Below are 21,135 nucleotides of genomic sequence, written 5' to 3'. Positions count from 1 at the left end.
AGGACCTCATTATGGGTTGCAGCTTCATCTATCTGCTTTAGAAGTAGACTTTCCATGGTTTCTGTTATATTTGGGGGTTTGTAACAGACCCTAATGAGAATTTTGTTACCATTTTTCCCTCCATGAATTTCGACCCATATGGACTCGACATCCTCATTTCCTTCGCTAATATCCTCCCTTAAAGTGGACTTTAGACAAGACTTTACATAGAGACAAACCCCTCCTCCTCTCCGATTTTTACGATCCTTTCTAAACAGACTGTAACCCTGTAAGTTAACTGCCCAGTCATAGCTTTCATCTAACCATGTCTCGGTTATTCCCACTATGTCAAAGTTACCTGTAGATATTTCTGCTTCTAGTTCTTCCATCTTGTTTGTCAGGCTTCTGGCGTTTGCAAGCATGCAGTTTAGAGGATTTTGTTTTGTTCCAATCTCCTCGCTGTGGATTGTTTTAGAAATGTTCTTACCTCCCTTCTGAGTATGTTTTCCTGGATCTTCTTTGTTCAAGTCTAATGTTTTTCTTCCCGTCCCCTCTTCTTCTAGTTTAACGCCCTCCTGATGAGTGTAGCGAGTCTTCTGGCGAATGTGTGTTTCCCAGGTTTGTTGAGGTGTAGTCCGTCTCTGGCGAGGAGTCCATCGTACAAGTAATTCACACCGTGGTCCAGGAATCCGAATCCTTGTTGTCTGCACCATCGTCTTAGCCAGTTGTTTGCATCAAGGATCCTGTTCCATCTCCTGGTGCCATGCCCATCTACTGGAAGGATAGAAGAAAAAACTACCTGTGCATCCAGTTCCTTTACTTTCTTCCCCAACTCTTCAAAGTCTTTGCAGATTGTCGGTAGGTCCTTCCTTGCCGTGTCATTGGTGCCAACATGTATCAGAAGAAATGGGTGGACGTCCTTGGAGTTGAAGAGCTTTGGTATCCTATCGGTCACATCCTTGATCATCGCACCTGGAAGGCAGCATACTTCTCTTGCAGTTATGTCCGGTCTGCAGATGGCTGCTTCTGTGCCTCTCAGTAGTGAGTCTCCCACCACCACCACTCTTCGTTGCTTCTTGGCTGTACTTTTTGCTGTCACTTGTTGCTGTGTGCCCTTTTCTTTTTTGCTTGCTGGTATTGCTTCATCCTTAGGTGTGCCATCTTCATCCTCTACAAAGATTTGATATCGGTTCTTCAGTTGTGTGGTTGGTGAGTTCTCCATGGTCTTCTTGCTTCTTTTGGTCACATGCTTCCACTCATCTGCTTTTGGAGGTTCTCTGACACTTTTTTCACCTTCTGTGACCAGTAGAGATGCTTCTGTTCTGTCTAGAAAGTCTTCATTCTCTTTGATGAGTTTCAAAGTTGCTATTCTTTCTTCCAGACCCCGCACCTTTTCTTCTAAAAGGGCCACTAGTCTACACTTCTGACAGGTGAAATTTAATTCTTCTTCTGGTCGATCTGTGAACATGTAGCACATGCTGCAGCTCACCATGTAGGTTGTCACATCTGCCATGTTGCTCCTAGGTCCTGCTGACTTGCTGTGTGTTTTCCTTCTTGTGTAATCTACTCAGCCAAGCTCTCTTGCATTAATGTCCTACAGGCAAAAATTCGGTTTGGTGATTCTTTCCAAGCAGCTGGTCCCGGCTGTACCCAACGATCTTCTAGCTTAGGGAGACTCTTCGCTTTTCCCAGAAGGCACCTGGAATATGCAAATTAGCCTCCTCAAGCTTGAATCCCTGGTTTGGTGATTCTTTCCAAGCAGCTGGTCCCGGCTGTACCCAACGATCTTCTAGCTTAGGGAGACTCTTCGCTTTTCCCAGAAGGCACCTGGAATATGCAAATTAGCCTCATCAAGCTTGAATCCCTGGTTTTCTTTGATCGCTAGGACGGCACGATCCGTGACGTTCCAGCGATATCCTTACGATCTCGCTGTGTCTGACACGCTACTGCGATCAGGGACCCCGCTGAGAATCGTACGTCGTAGCAGATCGTTTGAAACTTTATTTCGTCGCTGGATCTCCCGCTGACATCGCTGAATCGGCGTGTGTGACGCCGATTCAGCGATGTCTTCACTGGTAACCAGGGTAAACATTGGGTTAGTAAGCGCAGGGCCGCGCTTAGTAACCCGATATTTACCCTGGTTACCAGCGTAAACGTAAAAAAAAACAAACACTACATACTTACCTTCCATGTCTGTCCTCCGGCGCTGTGCTTCTCTGCACTAGCTGTGAGCGCCGGCCAGCCGTAAAGCACAGCGGTGACGTCACCGCTCTGCTTTACGGCTGACCGGCGCTGACAGTGCAGAGGAAAGCACAGCGCCGGAGGACAGACACGGACGGTAAGTATGTAGTGTTTGTTTTTTTACGTTTACGCTGGTAACCAGGGTAAACATCGGGTTACTAAGCGCGGCCCGGCATCGTTGGTCGCTGGAGAGCTGTCTGTGTGACAGCTCTCCAGCGACCAAACAGCGACGCTGCAGCGATCGACATCGTTGTCGTATCGCTGCAGCATCGTTTCAGTGTGACGGTACCATTACAAAAAAGAAAATAAAAAGTGATAGAAAGTCGTATGTATTCCAAAAATGTACCAATAAAATCTACACATCATTAAAGAACAAAAAAGACCGTTTGGTAAACAGAAAAGTGAAAAAGTTAGGAAACATACATTATGACAACTAAAAAAAAGAAAGATTTTTTGGGGGCAAAAGTTGTAAAACAAAGGTGTAAACTGGGTATCCCCATAATCATATAAACCGGTAGAATAAAGCTGATATGTCAATTATACCGCACAGTGATCTGTGGAATAAAAAAAAAAAAAATTCCAGGTTTACCGCTTTTGTTCACGTTTACTAAAAAAAAAAAAATGAATAAAAAAAAAATTAGAAAGCTGTGATCAAAAAGTTGTATGTACCCGAAAATTATACCAGTGAAAAGAAAAGCCTTTTCTGCCAAAAGACAAGCCCCCACATTACTAATAAAAATTGTTTTTTTTCTTTTTTAATTTCTTGTAGAAAAGGAAAACATAATAAAAACCTATATAAATTTAAAGGAAATCTGCCAGTAGGATCAAGCCTCCTAAGTCATCTATATGACTGTGTCGCTGAAATAAAAAAAGTTATGGCTCTTGTAATGGTACAATAAAAAAGTGAAAAAAAAAAAAAAAAAGTTTGTCATAAAGACAAACTAGCTGTGACACCAAGGGCTTATTAGGTATTGTTTGTGTGCGTCCATAATTGTGAATTAGATACTAATCAGCCCATATTTTATTAGTAATCAATGGGGAAATATAGGTAGTTCCAAAGGATCGCATACTTTTCCTCGTTCTTGTTAGGCTGTATACATAACATATACATCAAATGCAGTGAGCAATCATTTACTCACAAAAACACAAAGAAAATCAGCAGCACAGCAGACTCCGGCTATTTTCACACGTTTGCATTTCTTATGCAAATTAAAATCAGCTTTTTACAGTACCAGCAAAAGCTGTTTTTTTTCCTGTCAATGTAAAACTGCTGTAGCATGTCACTTTTTTCAGTGTTTTTGCAGCGTTTTTTCACGCAGTGCAAAATAGTAGCAAAAAAACGTTGCCATGAGGTTTTTTGCAGCGTATTTGGTGAAAAATAGCAGGTACAGCAGGATGTGAAACCTATTTATTCTTGTGAATTTCCCAGGTTTAAATAAAAATGTCTTTGTATAATCACATGCGCTTGGCTGTTAGTATTAGTACAGTTTTACATTAATTATATGTGTAAAGTAAACAATGCCCGACCAACTCAATGGCCCCGACCATCATGCAAAAGTAAACAGTGCCCAACCAACTCAGTGCCATACCTTAGGTAAACTATACCTGATAAATTCAACACCCCCTATTTTTCATGAACTCATTAACTTTTTTGTTCAGAATAGTCACTATATTTTCCATGCATAATAAAACTTTTTCCACTAAATAATTGACCAAATGTCTCTTTTTTCCATAAATCTTCTATGGTTTCAATATGTCTCGCACTGGTGGCCTAACACCTTGAATTGTTCATGCTTGTATAGTTGAGGCAAAGCTGAAATTTGAGATCCTGAAAAATGCAGCAAGAAAAGCAGCAAAAAGACAGCAAAACCTGCTTTTTGTCTAACTTTTTACTGCCAAAAGATCAAGTTTTGGCTTCAGGAAAAAAACACACCAAAAAAGCAAGGTATAGCCTTAGAATATCAGGTTTGGTTGAGTCTCCGCAGCAGCACATACAGTTGTGGCCAAAAGTATTGACACCCCTGCAATTCTGTCAGATAATACTCAGTTTCTTCCTGAAAATGATTGCAAACACAAATTCTTTGTTATTATCTTCATTTAATTTGTCTTAAATAAAAAAACACGAAAAGAATTGTCCTAAAGCCAAATTGGATATAATTCCACATCAAACATAAAAAAGGGGGTGGACAAAAGTATTGGCACTGTTCGATAAATCATGTGATGCTTCTCTTATTTGTGTAATTAACAGCACCTGTAACTTACATGTGGCACCTAACAGGTGTTGGCAATAACTAAATCACATTTGCAGCCAGTTGACATGGATTAAAGTTGACTCAACCTCTGTCCTATGTCCTTGTGTGTACCACATTGAGCATGGAGAAAAGAAAGAAGACCAAAGAATTGTCTGAGGACTTGAGAAACCAAATTCTGAGGAAGAATGAGCAAATCTCAAGGCTACAAGTCCTTCTCCAAAGACCTGAATGTTCCTGTGTCTACCGTGCGCAGTGTCATCAAAAAGTTTAAAGCCCATGGCACTGTGGCTAACCTCCCTAGATGTGGACGGGAAAGAAAAATTGACAAGAGATTTCAACGCAAGATTGTGCAGATGTTGGATAAAAACCTCGACTAATATCCAAACCAGTTCAAGCTGCCCTGCAGTCCAAAGGTACAACAGTGTCAACTCGTACTATCCGTCGGCGTCTGAATGAAAAGGGACTGTATGGTAGGAGACCCAGGAAGACCCCACTTCTTACCCCGAGACATATAAAAGCCAGGCTGGAGTTTGCCAAAACTTACCTGAAAAAGCCTAAAACGTTTTGGAAGAATGTTCTCTGGTCAGATAAGACAAAAGTAGAGCTTTTTGGGCAAAGGCATCAACATAGAGTTTACAGGAGAAAAAAAGAGGCATTCAAAGAACAGAACACGGTCCCTACAGTCAAACATGGCGGAGGTTCCCTGATGTTTTGGGGTTGCTTTGCTGCCTCTGGCACTGGACTGCTTGACCGTGTGCATGGCATTAGGAAGTCTGAAGACTACCAACAAATTTTGCAGCATAATGTAGGGCCCAGTGTGAGAAAGCTGGGTCTCCCTCAGAGGTCATGGGTCTTCCAACAGGACAATGACCCAAAACACACTTCAAAAAGCACTAGAAAATGGTTTGAGAGAAAGCACTGGAGACTTCTAAGGTGGCCAGCAATGAGTCCAGACCAGAATCCCATAGAACACCTGTGGAGAGATCTAAAAATGGCAGTTTGGAGAAGGCAACCTTCAAATATCAGGGACCTGGAGCAGTTTGCCATGGAAGAATGGTCTAAAATTCCAGCAGAGCATTGTAAGAAACTCATTGATGGTTACCGGAAGCGGTTGGTCGCAGTTATTTTGGCTAAAGGTTGTGCAACCAAGCATTAGGCTGAGGGTGCCAATACTTTTGTCTGGCCCATTTTTGGAGTTTTGTGTGAAATGATCAATGTTTTGCTTTTTGCTTCATTCTCTTTTGTGTTTTTTCATTTAAAGGGACACTGTCACCTGAATTTGGAGGGAACAATCTTCAGCCATGGAGGCGGGGTTTTCGGGTGTTTGATTCACCATTTCCTTACCCGCTGGCTGCATGCTAGCTGCAATATTGGATTGAAGTTCATTCTCTGTCCTCCATAGTACACGCCTGCGCAAGGCATGACGGTTGTGACGTGTGGCAATGCGTCGCTAATACAAGCCTATGGAGAAAAAACGCATCTTGCAACACCATTGCGTCGTGTTGTGGCGGACCGTCGGCACCAAAAAACGTTGCTTGTAACGTTTTTTGGTGCGTTGTCTGCCATTTCCGACCACGCATGCGCGGCCGAAACTCCGCCCCCTCCTCCCTGCAACTCACAATGGGGCAGCGGATGCGTTGTAATAATGCATCCGCTGCCCCCGTTGTGTTGTGTTGACACAGGATGCGTCGGCCCGACGCACTGCAACGGGCTGACGCTAGTGTGAAAGTAGCCTTATATGGCAATTTGTCCACTGAACTTGACTCCATATCCCATAACTGCCTTTGAGGACTGAGGGGGAAACTAAAGGAATTCTGAACCTCTTCTCTAATTATGGCTCTCATATCAGTAATGAAAGAGGAATGTTCTTCCCTTACCACTTTCACAATACATTCTGGACATAATTGTTTCCCCATATGTGTCCCAACCTTTAACATTGCATGTGGTACATTTTTTCACCTTTCTTCTTAGATACATAAGGGGGAATTAGATATTTTAGGAACATCTTTCTCCTAACGGATAAATATATATAACATAGTATACAGTGGGGGAAATAAGTATTTGATACTCTGCCAAATTTTCCCACCTACAAAGAATGGAGAGGTATGTAATTTTTATCGTAGGTACACGTCAACTGTGAGACAGAATCTTAAAAAAAATCCAGAAAAGCACATTGTATGCCTTTTACATAATTAATTAGCATTTTATTCCATGAAATAAGTATTTGATACAATAGAAAACAGAACATAATATTTGGTACAGAAACCTTTGTTTGCAATTACCGAGGTCAGACGTTTCCTGTAGTTCGACCAAGTTTGCACACATTGCAGCAGGGATTTTGGCCCACTCATCCATACAGATCTTCTTCAGATCAGGTTTTGGGGTTGTTGCTTAGCAACATTGAATTTCAGCTCCTTCCAAATATTTTCTATTGGTTTCAGGGCTATACCACTCCAGGACCTTGAAATGCTTCTTACAGAGCCCCTCCTTAGTTGTCCTGGCTGTGTATTTTGGGTCACTGTCATGCTGGAAGACCCAGCCACGACGCATCTTCAATGCTCTTTTACTGAGGGAAGGAGGATGTTGGCCAAAATCTTGCGATACATGACCACATCCATCGTCCCTTCAAAATGGACCAGGCATCCAGTCTTCCTTTGCAGAAAGAACCCCCAAAGAATGATGTTTCCCTCACCTTGCGTCATGTTTGGGACGGTGGGTGTTCTTCGGGTTGTACTCATCCTTCCTCCTCCAAAGACAGCGAGTGGAGTTGATACCAAAATGTCTGAATTTCTCCAATGCCTCCTCTGAATCAGCCAAATGGTCATAGGCGAACTTCAAAACGTGCTTGGACATATGCTAGCATGAGCAGTGGGACCTTGCAGGGTTTTAATCCAAGACTGCGTAGTGTTATACTAACGGTAATATTTGAGACTGTGATCCCACCTCTCTTCAGGTCATTGACCAGCTACTCCCGTGTAGTTCTAGGCCAATTCCTGAACTTTCTCAGAGTCATCTTGCATGGAGCCCCAAGATTGACAGTCATCTCGTGTTTCTTCAATTTTCTAACAATTCTAGCTACAGTTGTCTTCTAACCAAGCAGCTTGTGTATTTGATTTGATGGGCCGTAGCCCATCTCAGCCTTGTACAGGTCTACAATTTTGTTCCTGTTGTCTTTAGACAGCTCTTTGGTCTTGGCAATGGTGGAGAGGTTGAAGTGTGATTGATTGAGTGTATTGACAGGTATCTTTTATACAGGTAATTAGTTCAAACAGGTGCAATTAATACAGGTAATGAGTACAGAGTAGGAGGGCTTCTTAAAGAAAAAGTAACAGGTCTCTTAAAGCCAGAATGCTTGCTGGTTGATAGGTGATCAAATACTAATTGAATGCAATAAAATGCAATTTAATTGTTTAAAAATCATACAATGTGATTTCCTGGTTTTTATTTTTAGATTTTGTCACTTAGAGTTGAAAAAAAATTACAGACCTCTCTCATCGTTGTAGGTGGGAAAATTTGCTAAATCAGCAGTGTATCAAATACTTATTTTACCCACTGTAGATGCCAGGTGGAAAAAACCCTGTAAATGTGATTTATTTCAACATCACTCACTTGTCCCAGTGATTCAGAAGTGATATCAACGGCCAGCGTTTTGTCCCTCCAATGCTGGTTGTCTAAATGCACTGGTAACTCAGCTCCACTCTGGTGGTTCAATAAATAGTACCATCCCATCGGTCTTGCATCCGAATTGTCAAAAGAGGCTTCCCCTTTAATTAGGTATTGGGTGTCATACCCCTGTAACTGGTAATGCTCCAGCATGCCGGCATCTTCAGCGCATACTCCAGCCATGCGACCATAGATGGATAACGTGAGCAGAGAGCCCCATAAAGGGGAAGTGCCTCAATCCAGGAGCTCCAGCTCTGTAGGCCAGGCTGATGGACCCCGTGTTCAGCGGGGTGTCAGCCTCCGGACTCTGCTGCGGAAGAAACAAAAGATGTGAGGTATCCACCACAATCCTCCTGTGCTGGCAGTCAGGAGCTCTTGTTCGAACAACAGGTAATTTCTTCCTCCGGACCCTGCTTCTGAGCCTCCTATGTGTCTATAGGGACAGAAAAACACTGGTGGGTGTTGGAGGGAGGGACCTTTTAATCTATTGCGTCTTCCTGTCCTTATCAAGGATACGAAGGACTACCTTCCGATGGTGCTGTCAGGAGCGATGTCTTGGAAATAATGCTTTACAGCCTTTATAAATATTGATGTATTTATTCTATATATTCAAAACACACTTCAGTCAAAAATTACATGGCTTTAATCATTACTGTAGGTACAAATATATGGTTTTACGGAAGTAGTGGATATAGGAGTATTCAATTGCAATCCTTTCCATACTGTTCTTGTTTGGCAAGAAGGGGCATAATTTCTCTAAGTATAAAGGACTTTAACTTTAGAGTGTCTACCCATTCATTAGTCTATGTAGTTCAGTGGCCCTTGAAGCACCTTCATTCTAGTCGACAGCCGTGGGTCCTTGTACTCAAATCTCCACCACTTTTTTTTTTTTTTAAATGTCAGGGCCTTTTTTTCTTTACACATCTTCCAAAGTCTGATGCCGTAGATTGTCAGCTCCAGGGAAATCAATGACAGAGTTTATCAGTGCTTGAGTGGCGGACAATATCATACTCGAATACTCATTATTCCTAAGCATACAATCATAAAGCAAGCCAAAGACACATCATCAGATAGGTTTTTACTCTGTTCAGTGCCTGTACCGCTGGCCATAAATTCAGCAGAACAGCAGCGCATTTCATCTTTTAAGTCCTTACTCCTTTTGAGAATATATTGATTTTAATTAAGTTCTTGCTAGGGTACACCACCAACTTACATGTATAAATCCACATTACATGTGGGTATCAAGTGGTGATGGGTCTACCAGTCCTCTTTGCATGATGAATTGTTTTTTGGTCAAGCTCTTATGGACCACACGCGTGAATGGTCAGCTTTATAATGAAAGTATTAAAATATTTCTCCACGCCATGCCAGTTTCTTGCCAGACTCACCGCCTCCATCTGTAGTGGAAAGATACACAAATTTACATAGTAAATATGGTGGACTGTATAATGAAAGGGGAGGAAATTAGACAGTTGTGCTTTATTTTAGGAAAAATGAACTAATAAACTAAAAATATAAACTATTTTGTGCTTCCATTGTCTCTTCATATATGAAGCAAATTCTTGCAGGACACGTCTACATAGTGTGGTTTATTTTACTAAAGGGAAATTACCTTTGTGTAAAGGAATCAGTAAGGGTAGATTAACATGCAGCACATGTGTTTACAAAATTTCTGCCTTAGATAAATATTAATACAATGTCAGCTTTTTTAATAGATTTTTTAATAGATCTTTTTACCTGATGATTACATGAAAGGTGGCCAAAAACCCCTCTTAAATGAAAACTGAAAAACTGCAGTGACCAATGTAAGTCTGGTTTATGTTACCTGCTTAAAAGGGTTTCCATTACAGGTTACTTCTGCATGAGGAGGTGAGCAGGCTGATGACGTTGCATTGGTAATGGCCTACCTGTATGTGTGCACAGGTCCTATTCTAATTCATTAGAAAAGGAACCAAGGAAAACATCTACTGGCTGTGCATGTGTTTCGACATGTCCCGGCCAACACAATGTCATCAGCTCCACTCACATCCTGATGCAAGATGACTGGCTAAATATAGTGATACTTACATCCTTAAGCATTTATCCTTCCCGCCACTGGCTACTCTCTGTCCATCAGGGCTCCAGTCAACTGCATAGACCTAAAGTAAGATATTACCATAATAAAGCACATTTTTTACCAAATAAATTTTTTATTTGAACACAAATGACCAATTAAAAAAAAAAGATACCCAACAAACGTTAATTCTGGATTATATAATTTGGAAGATTATTCATCTGTGTTATTTTGCATTTAGGAAATACTGTTAAAAAAAACAAAAACACATACGTGCAATATACCAATGCATTTTTGGTCACTCATGCTTACTAAAGGCTCATACATAAATGATACGCTATGGATGGAGTATTAGGCTTTCTGATGGAAAGCAATGTAAACATGCAATCTAGAGAGAGTAACCTCGCCATTCGCACACAAGCAGGGGTCGACCTGAAGCTGTGGTGCCAAAAATTGGCAAAGAGGGGAAGGAATTTTAAATCGCAAAAAAAATTGAATGGGGTGCCCAGAAGTTTTATTTTGCTTCTAGTATTTTCTTGGAGGAGAGACCCAGGAAAAGAGAATGGGCCAGCTAGAACAGTTTTAAAATCCTATGTGTCAAGGTAAAAATATACGTTTTTATACCCTTTTGTACTTATATATATTCTTATGCTGTGAAACAATAAGTTTTTCCCCTTTGCTTGCTAAATGCAAATTTAACTGTATTTAAGATGGCTGCCAGTATTCACTTTTGCCTTAGTTTTTGTACTTGCCAAGAATCTACTTTCGTTTCTGAAGCTAAAGTATCGTTTCTGGAGAAATGGAAACTTAACAAGATGTGGACAAAGGAAGATTCATCAGATGATGTCATAGCCAATCAGAGGGACTGAATACTAGATACATTGCTTAAACCCCGCCTAACCCCACCCTCTGCACACCTTCCCCCAATGGACTATATAATGTTATGTATATGAAATAAACAGTTCAGTTGCTGTGAGGTTACCACTACGTGTGGAAGCATAAGCAGACTCTGAGTTTGAACCAGCATTGTGTCTGACTCATTCTTCACTTCGGTACCACTGCTTTAAATCTGATTTGGAATGACTGGTGGATGAAGGGTATTGTCGTGACGACCCCGACATATGGATTAGGGAAACCGCAAATCAGAAAAGTAACAAAAAGTGCACAGTAGTTTGGGCAGTGTAGTCTTGATGGAATCTCAGCACTGGTAGGGAGGTTGCTACAGGACATTGCTTAACGCAAAGTTGCAGCCTTCATCAGTAGTGTCCTAATTTGTTTTTTCCTCTTCAACTGCATTTATACTGAAAGATAATCGTGAATGAGTCTTCTTAAAAACGCTTGTTATTTTGTAGTTATTTTGAAGTGTAAACAGCCTGCAGACCACCTGACAAACGAGCAAAAGCATAGCGCAAATAAATCATTGCTCTTGGCGGGTGCATCATTCTATGCAAACAGGATTCTCACTGAAGAAACCATGGCAGTCTATCCGCACTGCGCAATCTATTACAGATCAGTCAAAGCGCATCGCTTGCTTTTGTCTACCTGTATAAACAGGCATTTAACCGACATACAATCAGTTAAGGTTTACCAATTGGCGGTCACATTGTGCCGCCAGACGGGTAAACCAGTGTTTCCCAAACTCCAGTCCTCATGGCTGCAGACAGATTATGGTTTCAGGATTTCCTTAGTATGTTCTGTTCTGTTGGGAGCCGTAAGGACTAAAGTATAGGAAAAACCAGTGTAAACTACATCTTACTCTCTTCCACTTCACCCTCTTCTTATTAATCTACCAAATAGGTTAGTAAAAAGATGGTAGATTTGAGTAACGGTACCCATACACTTTCAATAGCTGTTGGCTGAATGCTCTTCTAAAGGGATTCTGACTGTTCAAACCATGTACAGGCACTCGGGGCTTCATAGCGGGGCCAATCATTTAACTACACCTTACACCTGCTTGGTTTCCATCAATCTCAACCCTTCTCTTGCTCTATGAAACCAGAGCTGTCAATCAAAGAAAAACAGGTGGGTGATTGTGTGAAAATGAGCATGCCCCGGCATGAAGCACCGAATGGCCGGACTTAGTTTAAACAGTCGTTCCGTACTGACAAAGCAGCGTAGTTATTCCTTCCCATACACATGCACACTTGTTTCAACTGAGTGTTCACATGTTCATATTGGAGAGAAGGGAATAAGTTTCTCCCGAGTACAAAATTCAAGAGGCCACCATACACCTAAGACAGTTGTCTGGTCACAGTAAAATCAGCAAGTTTGGACAACTGCACTGTAATGTGTATGGGAGTCTTAACATTTGAATGCAGTATTAGACTACATGAAGGGTTTGTTTCTATTGTGTTTGCATAGAGCAAGAGCAACCTTAGTACAAAATTAAGCATGGAAGATGTACAAGATGGTAGGTAAATTTGCTATTTTAGATACACTGCAATAAATATGTTAAAGTGCACATGGACATTAAAACAAGGCAAGAAGAAAAATACACACATTATGTGTGTTTCTTACCTCATCTGCATGTCCTGGTAGGTCCACAAACAACTTCATTGTCTTAGCATCCCAAACTTTAAGTGTGCTGTCACTGCTTCCGCTAACTAAAAGCCGACTATCTGCAGACCAAGCAATCTGATACACAGCAGACACATGACCACGTAAGGAAGACAAGTACCTGCATTACAAAAAAACACATTGCATTGTGTTATATAAGTATATATTAAGGATATAAGAAAATATAAACCTAAACCTTTTTGTTGGCCAATATTACTAGCATTTGGATTTTAATTGTTTTCTTTGCAGATTCATTATTATACTTCGCCTACACAATGTCCTGTAAACTACAGCAATGGAGGTAAATGCCTGTATATTGCCAAGCTCATGACACACAATGAATGAAAGTATTGGTGTAGTTCCTGTGCAACTGACTTCTACTAAAATTACCAATTTCTCTGAATTAAGATTGTACTGCTCATTTGACTGACTAATAAAGGAAATACCCAAAGAACTAGCAAGATGCAAAATTCTGTAACATATTATGCAAACTGTACCTCAAAGCCGCGAGTTTTCAACAGCTGACATGTGCCTGCAATAGGCGCAGGCGGATTCGCAATCCGCCCGCACCTATTAGGCTATGTGCACACGTAGGTTCGGTTTGATAAATCTGCAGGGCAAAACCGCTGCGGTTATCCCTGCAGATTTATCACGTTTTGTCTTGCGGTTTCCGCTGCGGGTTTTGCTCCTGCACTGGTTTTACTATTGATGCTGCATATGCAGCATCAATAGTAATGCTAAAAAAAAAAAAAGTTATACTCACCCTCTGACATCCCGATCTCCTCGGTGCTGCAGGCGGCGGTCCGGTTCCAAAGATGCTGTGCGAGAAGGACCTTCGTGACGTCACGGTCATGTGACCGCGACGTCACCGCAGGTCCTGCTCGCATAGCAAACCTAAGACCGGACGGCCGCGTGCAGCGCTGAGAGGGGAGTATAGCATTATTTTTTATTTTAATTCTTTTTTTTTACCGACAAATATGGTTCCCGGGGCCTGGAGGAGAGTCTCCTCTCCTCCACCCCGGGTACCACCCGCACATTATCCGCTTACTTCCCGCATGGTGGGCACAGCCCCATGCGGGAAGTAAGCGGATCAATGCATTTCTATGTGTGCAGAATCGCTGCGATTCTGCACAAAGAAGTGACATGCTGCGGGTTGTAAACCGCTGCGTTTCTGCGCGGTTTTTCCCGCATGTGCACAGCGGTTTGCAGTTTCCCATTGGTTTACATGTTTTCTGTAAACGCAATGGAAACTGCTGCGGACCCGCAGCATCAAAATCGCTGCGGTTCCGCGGTAAAAAACGCAACGTGTGCACATAGCCTTAAATACTTAAATGTTGCTGTCAAACTCTGACAGCGGAATTTAACCCCTTAACCCCCAAGAGTGGTTTGCATGTTAATGACCGGGCCAAATTTTTACTATTCTGACCACTGTCCCTTTATGAGGTTATAACGCTGGAACGCTTGCATGGATCCCGGTGATTCTAACAATGTTTTCTCGTTACTTGCGTTTATTTGTGGAAAAATGGAAATTTGGAGAAAAGTTCACAATTTTCCAACTTTGAATTTTCATGCCTTTAAATCACAGACATATGTCACACAAAATACTTAATAAGTAACATTTCCCACATGTCTACTTTATATAAGCACAATTTTCGAACCAAATTTTTATTTTGCTAGGGAGTTATGAGCGTTAAAAGTTGACCAGCAATTTCTCATTTTTACAATACCATTTTTTTCTAGGGACCACATCACATTTGAAATAAATTGAAGTGAAGGACAGCATCCAATCCAGGTGAAAGAAAGTATGGTATTCTTTATTGTGCCAAATGCGACGTTTCGACCATTAAGGTCTTTTTCAAGCATACAAAACAATCAAAATGGCAGCCTTAAATAGGAGAGGGGGTGATAACCCACCAATCACCTGCTCAGGAACTGCCCATATAATTTACATATCAGTGTTTGGTAATCAAATAATATATACCGTAATACAAAACACATATCCTACATAACATACAAGATTAAAAAACATTCACATTGTCATAAGTATAACATAAGCCATATAACACCACCCATATATAAAGTAAATGACACATGGACAGTTACAAAATGTAAACAAACCGGCACTTCCTGTTATATCGGGACCAATCACTAAGTCCATACTAACACCCATATATGTCCTCAGCCAATGTAATAGCCCGTATCTTGTATCGGTTCACATCATACTCAGCCAATAACAAATCCTATTATAAAGCCAATAGGTGTACTCTTATGAACATTGCCTCATATTCAGGAACCAATCCTGATTTTTGTTACTAGAGGACCGCTGTACTTACCACATGGCACACACTCACGTGTGCCCCACCATGTGACCGGATGACACATCACTAGCACCGAACACACATCTAAACCACGGCATATCAGAAGCTCCAGCACGTAGTACGCATGACATCCGGCCCTTCCATCAAACGTCACATGACTGGTCACGCGGCGCCGTCATGGAGACCCAGGAGACACGCCCACCCGCCGCACGGAGCTGTCCCTCACTCAAGGGGGATGGCGCTCAGTTCCAATGATGCGCCATCACCACTTGCCCGGCCGTTCAAGTGCTTTGAAAAGAAGAGGGAGTGTATATTTATAACAACTTATATCGCCATATCCCTGGCAATCTGTTACTACAATCACACATTCATTCAACCTCCAGTAATGTTATGTATAATGATCATCTGGCATAAAAAATCATATCCATAAGGATCTTATTGTCAATTGGCAAATAACAGAGCTAAATAAAACAAGACATCAAACAAACAAAAAAAAAAGGGGGGACACCAAAAAAGCAAAAAAAGGAAAAGGGGGAAGCAATCTAAACATTCATTAGCTTAACCACATTAGTATCCTAAATGGACAAAGTGAATTGTTAAAAACCAAACACCCATTAAAAACAAACCTACACAAAAAAAAGCACGTCACACAGACCATGTCAAGTACTTTAAGAGACACATAACTGTAAATTGTAATCAATATTCAACCCTCCAGGATAACAAGGGCCCAACCTAGAGATCCATCTGAGTTCTTTCTGTTTCAATAACTTAATTCTATCCCCACCCCTTCTCAAAGTGGGTACACTATCGATTACCCTGAATCTCAACTGGCTGACTGAATGACCACTATCAATAAAGTGCTTGGGTATTGGTAATTCTGTCATTTTGGTCCTGATGGTACTTTTGTGCTTACTAATGCGCACCTTGATTTCCATAGTAGTCTCACCTACATATGTCAGTCCACAAGGACATACAATTAAATATATCACAAAGCTGGAGGTACACGTGTACCTTTCTTTAATGTAAATTCTCTTCCCTGTATGAGGGTGATTAAAAAAATCACCTTTTAATAAACTGCCACAACAGGCACACCCCAAGCAGGGAAAATTCCCTAATCTTGGGGGGCCTAAAGTCCTCTGTATAACCGCCTTTGTTGGACCAATGTCGGATTTAACAAGTTTATCCTTTAAATTACAACCTCTTTTATAAGACAAAATTGGAGGCCGGGAAAACTCCTCAATTTCAGGAAGTCCCTGATGCAAGAAATGCCAGTGTTTCAATACTATGTTCTTTATCTGACCACTGGCCGTACTAAATGTGGATACAATGGGGATGCGTTTATCTTTCATCTTAACTTTTTTCTTCCTCACATCAAGTCTCGATACTCCTCTTACTTTTCTCATATGTTTCCTAACTCCATCACTAGGATAGCCCCTGTTCAAACATTTAGTACACATCTCTTCCAATCTGGGGTCCAGGAGCGAATCATCAATTACTATTTTACGCATCACATTTGAAGTCACTTTGAGAGGTCTATATGATAGAAAATAAGTGTAACACCATTCTAAAAACTGCATCCCTCAAGGTGCTCAAAATCATATTCAAGAAGTTTATTAACCCTTCAGGTGTTTCACAGGAATTTTTGGAATGTTTAAAAAAAAAATGAACATTTAACTTTTTTTTCACAAAAAATTTACTTCAGATCCAATTTGTTGTATTTTACCAACGGTAACAGGAAAAATTGGATGCCAAAACTTGTTGTACAATTTGTCCTGAGTACGCAGATACCCCATATGTGGGGGTAAACCACTGTTTGGGCGCATGGCAGAGCTCGGAAGGGAAGGAGCGCCATTTGACTTTTCAATGCAAAATTGACTGGAATTGAGATCGGACACCATGTCGCTTTTGGAGAGCCCCTGATGTGCCTAAACAGTGGAAACCCCCACAAGTGACCCCATATTGGAAACTAGACCCCTCCAAGGAACTTATCTAGATGTGTTGTGAGAACTTTGAACCCCCAAGTGTTTCAGAGCCGTGAAAATAAAAAATCTTTTTTTTTTCCACAAAAATTATTTTTTAGCCCACAGTTTTGTAATTTCCCAAGAATAACAGGAGAAATTGGACCCCAAAAGTTGTCTAATTTGTCCTGAGTATGCTGATACCCCATATGTTGGGGTAAACCCCTCTTTGGGCGTACGGGAGAGCTCGAAAGGGAAGGAGCACTGTCCACTTTTTGTTTTGCGGTATGATGATAAAGCATTGTTTTTTGCCCTTTTTTTACGGTGTTCACTGAAGGGGTTAACTAGTGGGACAGTCGTTATAGGTCGGGTCGTTACGGACGCGGCGATACTAAATATGTGTACTTTTATTGTATTTTATTATTTACATAAATAAATTTATTTATTGGAACAATATTTTTTTTTCTTCATTTAGGAATTGTTTTTTTTAAACTTTTTTACATTGTCCCAGTGTGGGATATCACTGTATAGTGTCAGATCGCTGATCTAACACTTTGCAAAGCACTGTGTCAGATCAGCGATCTGACAGGCAGTGCAGGAGGCTTGCCGGCTAGGCGCTTGCAAGCCACCTCCTGAAGGACCCAGAAGGACCCCCATGGCCATCTTGGATCCGGGGCCTGCAGGGAGGAGGATGGAGGAGACGCTCGGAACAATGTGATCACATCGCGTTGTTCCGAGGGTCTCAGGGAAGCACGCAGGGAGCCCCCTCCCTGCGCGATGCTTCCCTATGCCGCCGGAACACTGCGATCATGTTTGATCGCAGTGTTCCGGGGGTTAATGTTCCGTGACCGCTCCTAGCACATAGTGCCGGATGTCAGCTGTAATAATCAACTGACACCCGTCCGCGCTCCCCCCGTGAGCGTGGCTAATCACCTCTGACGTACTATGCCGTCCCTGGGAATTAAGTCCCAGGTCACCTGGGAGAAAGGGGTTAAAGTGCGCTTCTGGCCATTGGGCCAGAAATACGCACACTGCTTACCCCAGTCACGTGATCGTGGGGTCTGTGGTACGTCGGCAGGACAACCAGAGGTCTCCTTGAGACCTCTATGGTTCTGGATGCCAGATTGTTACGAGCGCCACCCTGTGGTTGGTACTCATAGCAATGCAGTAATTCTGCTACATAGGGGCGATATGAGCATCGCCTCTATGTACCAGAGGCGATCGAGTTATCGCAGCTTCTAGCCTCCCGTGGAGGCTATTGAAGTATGCCAAAAGTTTTTAAAAAAAAAAGTGTTTAAAAATATGAAAAATAAATAAAGTTCAAATCACCCCCCTTTCGCCCCATTCAAAATAAAACAAAAATAAAATAAAATCTACACATATTTAGTATCGCCGCGTTCAGAATCGCCTGATCTATCAATAAAAAAAAGGATTAACCTGATCGCTAAACATCATAGCGAGAGAAAAAAAAATCAAAACGCCAGAATTATGTTTTTGTGGTTGCCACGACATTGCATTAAAATGCAATAACGGGCAATCAAAAGAACGTATCTGCACAAAAGTGGTATCATTAAAAACGTCAGCTCGGTGCGCAAAAAATAAGCCCTCAGCCAACCCGAGATCAGGAAAAATGGAGATGCTACGGGTTTCGGAAAATGGCACATTTTCTTTTTTTTAGCAAACTTTGGAATTTTTTTTCACCACTTAGATAAAAAAGAACCTAGACATGTTTGGTGGCTATGAACTCGTAATGACATGGAGAATTTAGTGAACCTAGCAAAAAAGCCAAAACAAAAAACAAGTGCGGAATTGCACTTGTTTTTGCAATTTCACGGCACTTAGAATTTTTTTTCCCATTTTCGAGTATACGAAAATATGCTGAAACCAATGATGTCGTTCAAAAGTACAACTCGTCCCGCAAAAAATGGCCATATTGACAGAAAAATAAAAAAGTTTTGGCTCTGGTAAGGAGGGGAGCAAAAAACGAAAACGCAAACCCGAAAAAATCTCCGGTCATGAAGGGATTAAATCTGACATCTGTCACTTTATGTAGCAACTCTGAAATGCTTCAACATATCCCATTGATTTTGAGACTTTTTTGTGACACATTGTACTTTATGATAATGGTAAATTTAAGTTGATATGTTTAATTTTTAATTATAAAAATATCAGAAATTTGACAATACTATTTTTGAAAAAATTATTTTAAAACTTTGGATGATTATCCCTTTAATCTAGATAGTCATAACACACAAAAACATTAACCCCTTCATGACCCAGCCTATTTTGACCTTAAAGACCTTGCCGTTTTTTGCAATTCTGACCAGTGTCCCTTTATGAGGTAATAACTCAGGAACGCTTCAATGGATCCTAGCGGTTCTGAGACTGTTTTTTCGTGACATATTGGGCTTCATGTTAGTGGTAAATTTAGGTCAATAAATTATGCGTTTATTTGTGATAAAAACGGAAATTTGGTGAAAATTTTGAAAATTTCGCAATTTCACACATTTTGAATTTTTATTCTGTTAAACCAGAGAGTTATGTGACACAAAATAGTTAATAAATAACATTTCCCACATGTTTACTTTACATCAGCACAATTTTGGAAACAAAATTTTTTTTTGCTAGGAAGTTATAAGGGTTAAAATTTGACCAGCGATTTCTCATTTTTACAACGAAATTTACAAAACCATTTTTTTAGGGACCACCTCACATTTGAAGTCAGTTTGAGGGGTCTATATGGCTGAAAATACCCAAAAGTGACACCATTCTAAAAACTGCACCCCTCAAGGTACTCAAAACCACATTCCAGAAGTTTATTAACCCTTCAGGTGCTTCACAGCAGCAGAAGCAACATGGAAGGAAAAAATGAACATTTAACTTTTTAGTCACAAAAATTATCTTTTAGCAACAATTTTTTTATTTTCCCAATGGTAAAAGGAGAAACTGAACCACGTAAGTTGTTGTCCAATTTATCCTGAGTACGCTGATACCTCATATGTGGGGGTAAACCACTGTTTGGGCGCACGGCAGGGCTTGGAAGGGAAGGAGCGCCATTTGACTTTTTGAATCAAAAATTGGCTCCACTCTTTAGCGGACACCATGTCACGTTTCAAGAGCCCCCGTGTGCCTAAAAATTGGAGCTCCCCCACAAGTGACCCCATTTTGGAAACTAGACGCCCCAGGGAACTTATCTAGATGCATAGTGAGCACTTTGAACCCCCAGGTGCTTCACAAATTGATCCGCAAAAATGAAAAAGTACTTTTTTTTCACAAAAAAATTCTTTTAGCCTCAATTTTTTCATTTTCACATGGGCAACAGGATAAAATGGATCCTAATATTTGTTGGGCAATTTCTCCTGAGTACACTGATACCTCATATGTGGGGGTAAACCACTGTTTGGGCACATGGTAAGGCTCGGAAGGGAAGGCGCGCCATTTGACTTTTTGAATGGAAAATTAGCTCCAATTGTTAGCGGACACCATGTCGCGTTTGGAGAGCCCCTGTGTGCCTAAACATTGGAGCTCCCCCACAAGTGACCCCATTTTGGAAACTAGACCCCCCAAGGAACTTATCTAGATGCATATTGAGCACTTTAAACCCCCAAGTGCTTCACAGACGTTTACAACGTAGAGCCGTGAAAATAATAAATCATTTTTCTTTCCTCAAAAATGATGTTTTAGCAAGCATTTTTTTATTTTCACAAGGGTAACAGGAGAAATTGGACCCCAGTAATTGTTGCGCAGTTTATCCTGAGTATGCTGGTACCCCATATGTGGGGGTAAACCACTGTTTGGGTACACGTCAGGGCTCGGAATTGAGGGAGCACCATTTGACTTTTTGAATACGAGATTGGCTGGAATCAATGGTGGCGCCATGTTGCGTTTGGAGACCCCTGATGTGCCTAAACAGTGGTAACCCCTCAATTCTACCTCCAACACTAACCCCAACACACCCCTAACCCTAATCCCAACTGTAGCCATAACCCTAATCACAACCCTAACCCCAACACACCCCTAACCACAACCCTAACCCCAACACACCCCTAACCCTAACCACAACCCTAATTCCAACTGTAGCCATAACCCTAATCACAGCCCTAACCCTAACCCCA

At 41.3% G+C, this 21,135-nt stretch overlaps 1 protein-coding gene across 1 annotated transcript in view; it reads right to left on the bottom strand.

Annotated features, from left to right (window-relative positions):
• Window positions 1-9,194: 9,194 nt before the first annotated feature.
• The window catches only part of NLE1 (notchless homolog 1), a 44,649-nt gene continuing 32,708 nt past the window's right edge, over window positions 9,195-21,135 (bottom strand). The window contains exons 6-8 of the mRNA XM_069757235.1: window positions 12,706-12,865; window positions 10,203-10,273; window positions 9,195-9,532 (exon numbers count right to left, since the gene is read on the bottom strand). Coding sequence (XP_069613336.1) covers window positions 9,520-9,532; window positions 10,203-10,273; window positions 12,706-12,865 — 244 coding nt within the window. The 3' untranslated portion in view covers window positions 9,195-9,519. The remainder of the gene's footprint in view (window positions 9,533-10,202; window positions 10,274-12,705; window positions 12,866-21,135) is intronic.

This window comes from Ranitomeya imitator, chromosome 3, assembly GCF_032444005.1.
Source record: "Ranitomeya imitator isolate aRanImi1 chromosome 3, aRanImi1.pri, whole genome shotgun sequence".
Classification (NCBI taxonomy): Eukaryota; Metazoa; Chordata; class Amphibia; order Anura; family Dendrobatidae; genus Ranitomeya; species Ranitomeya imitator.
The sequence above is the reverse complement of the archived record's forward strand: the minus strand, read 5'-3'. Positions and strand labels throughout refer to the sequence as shown.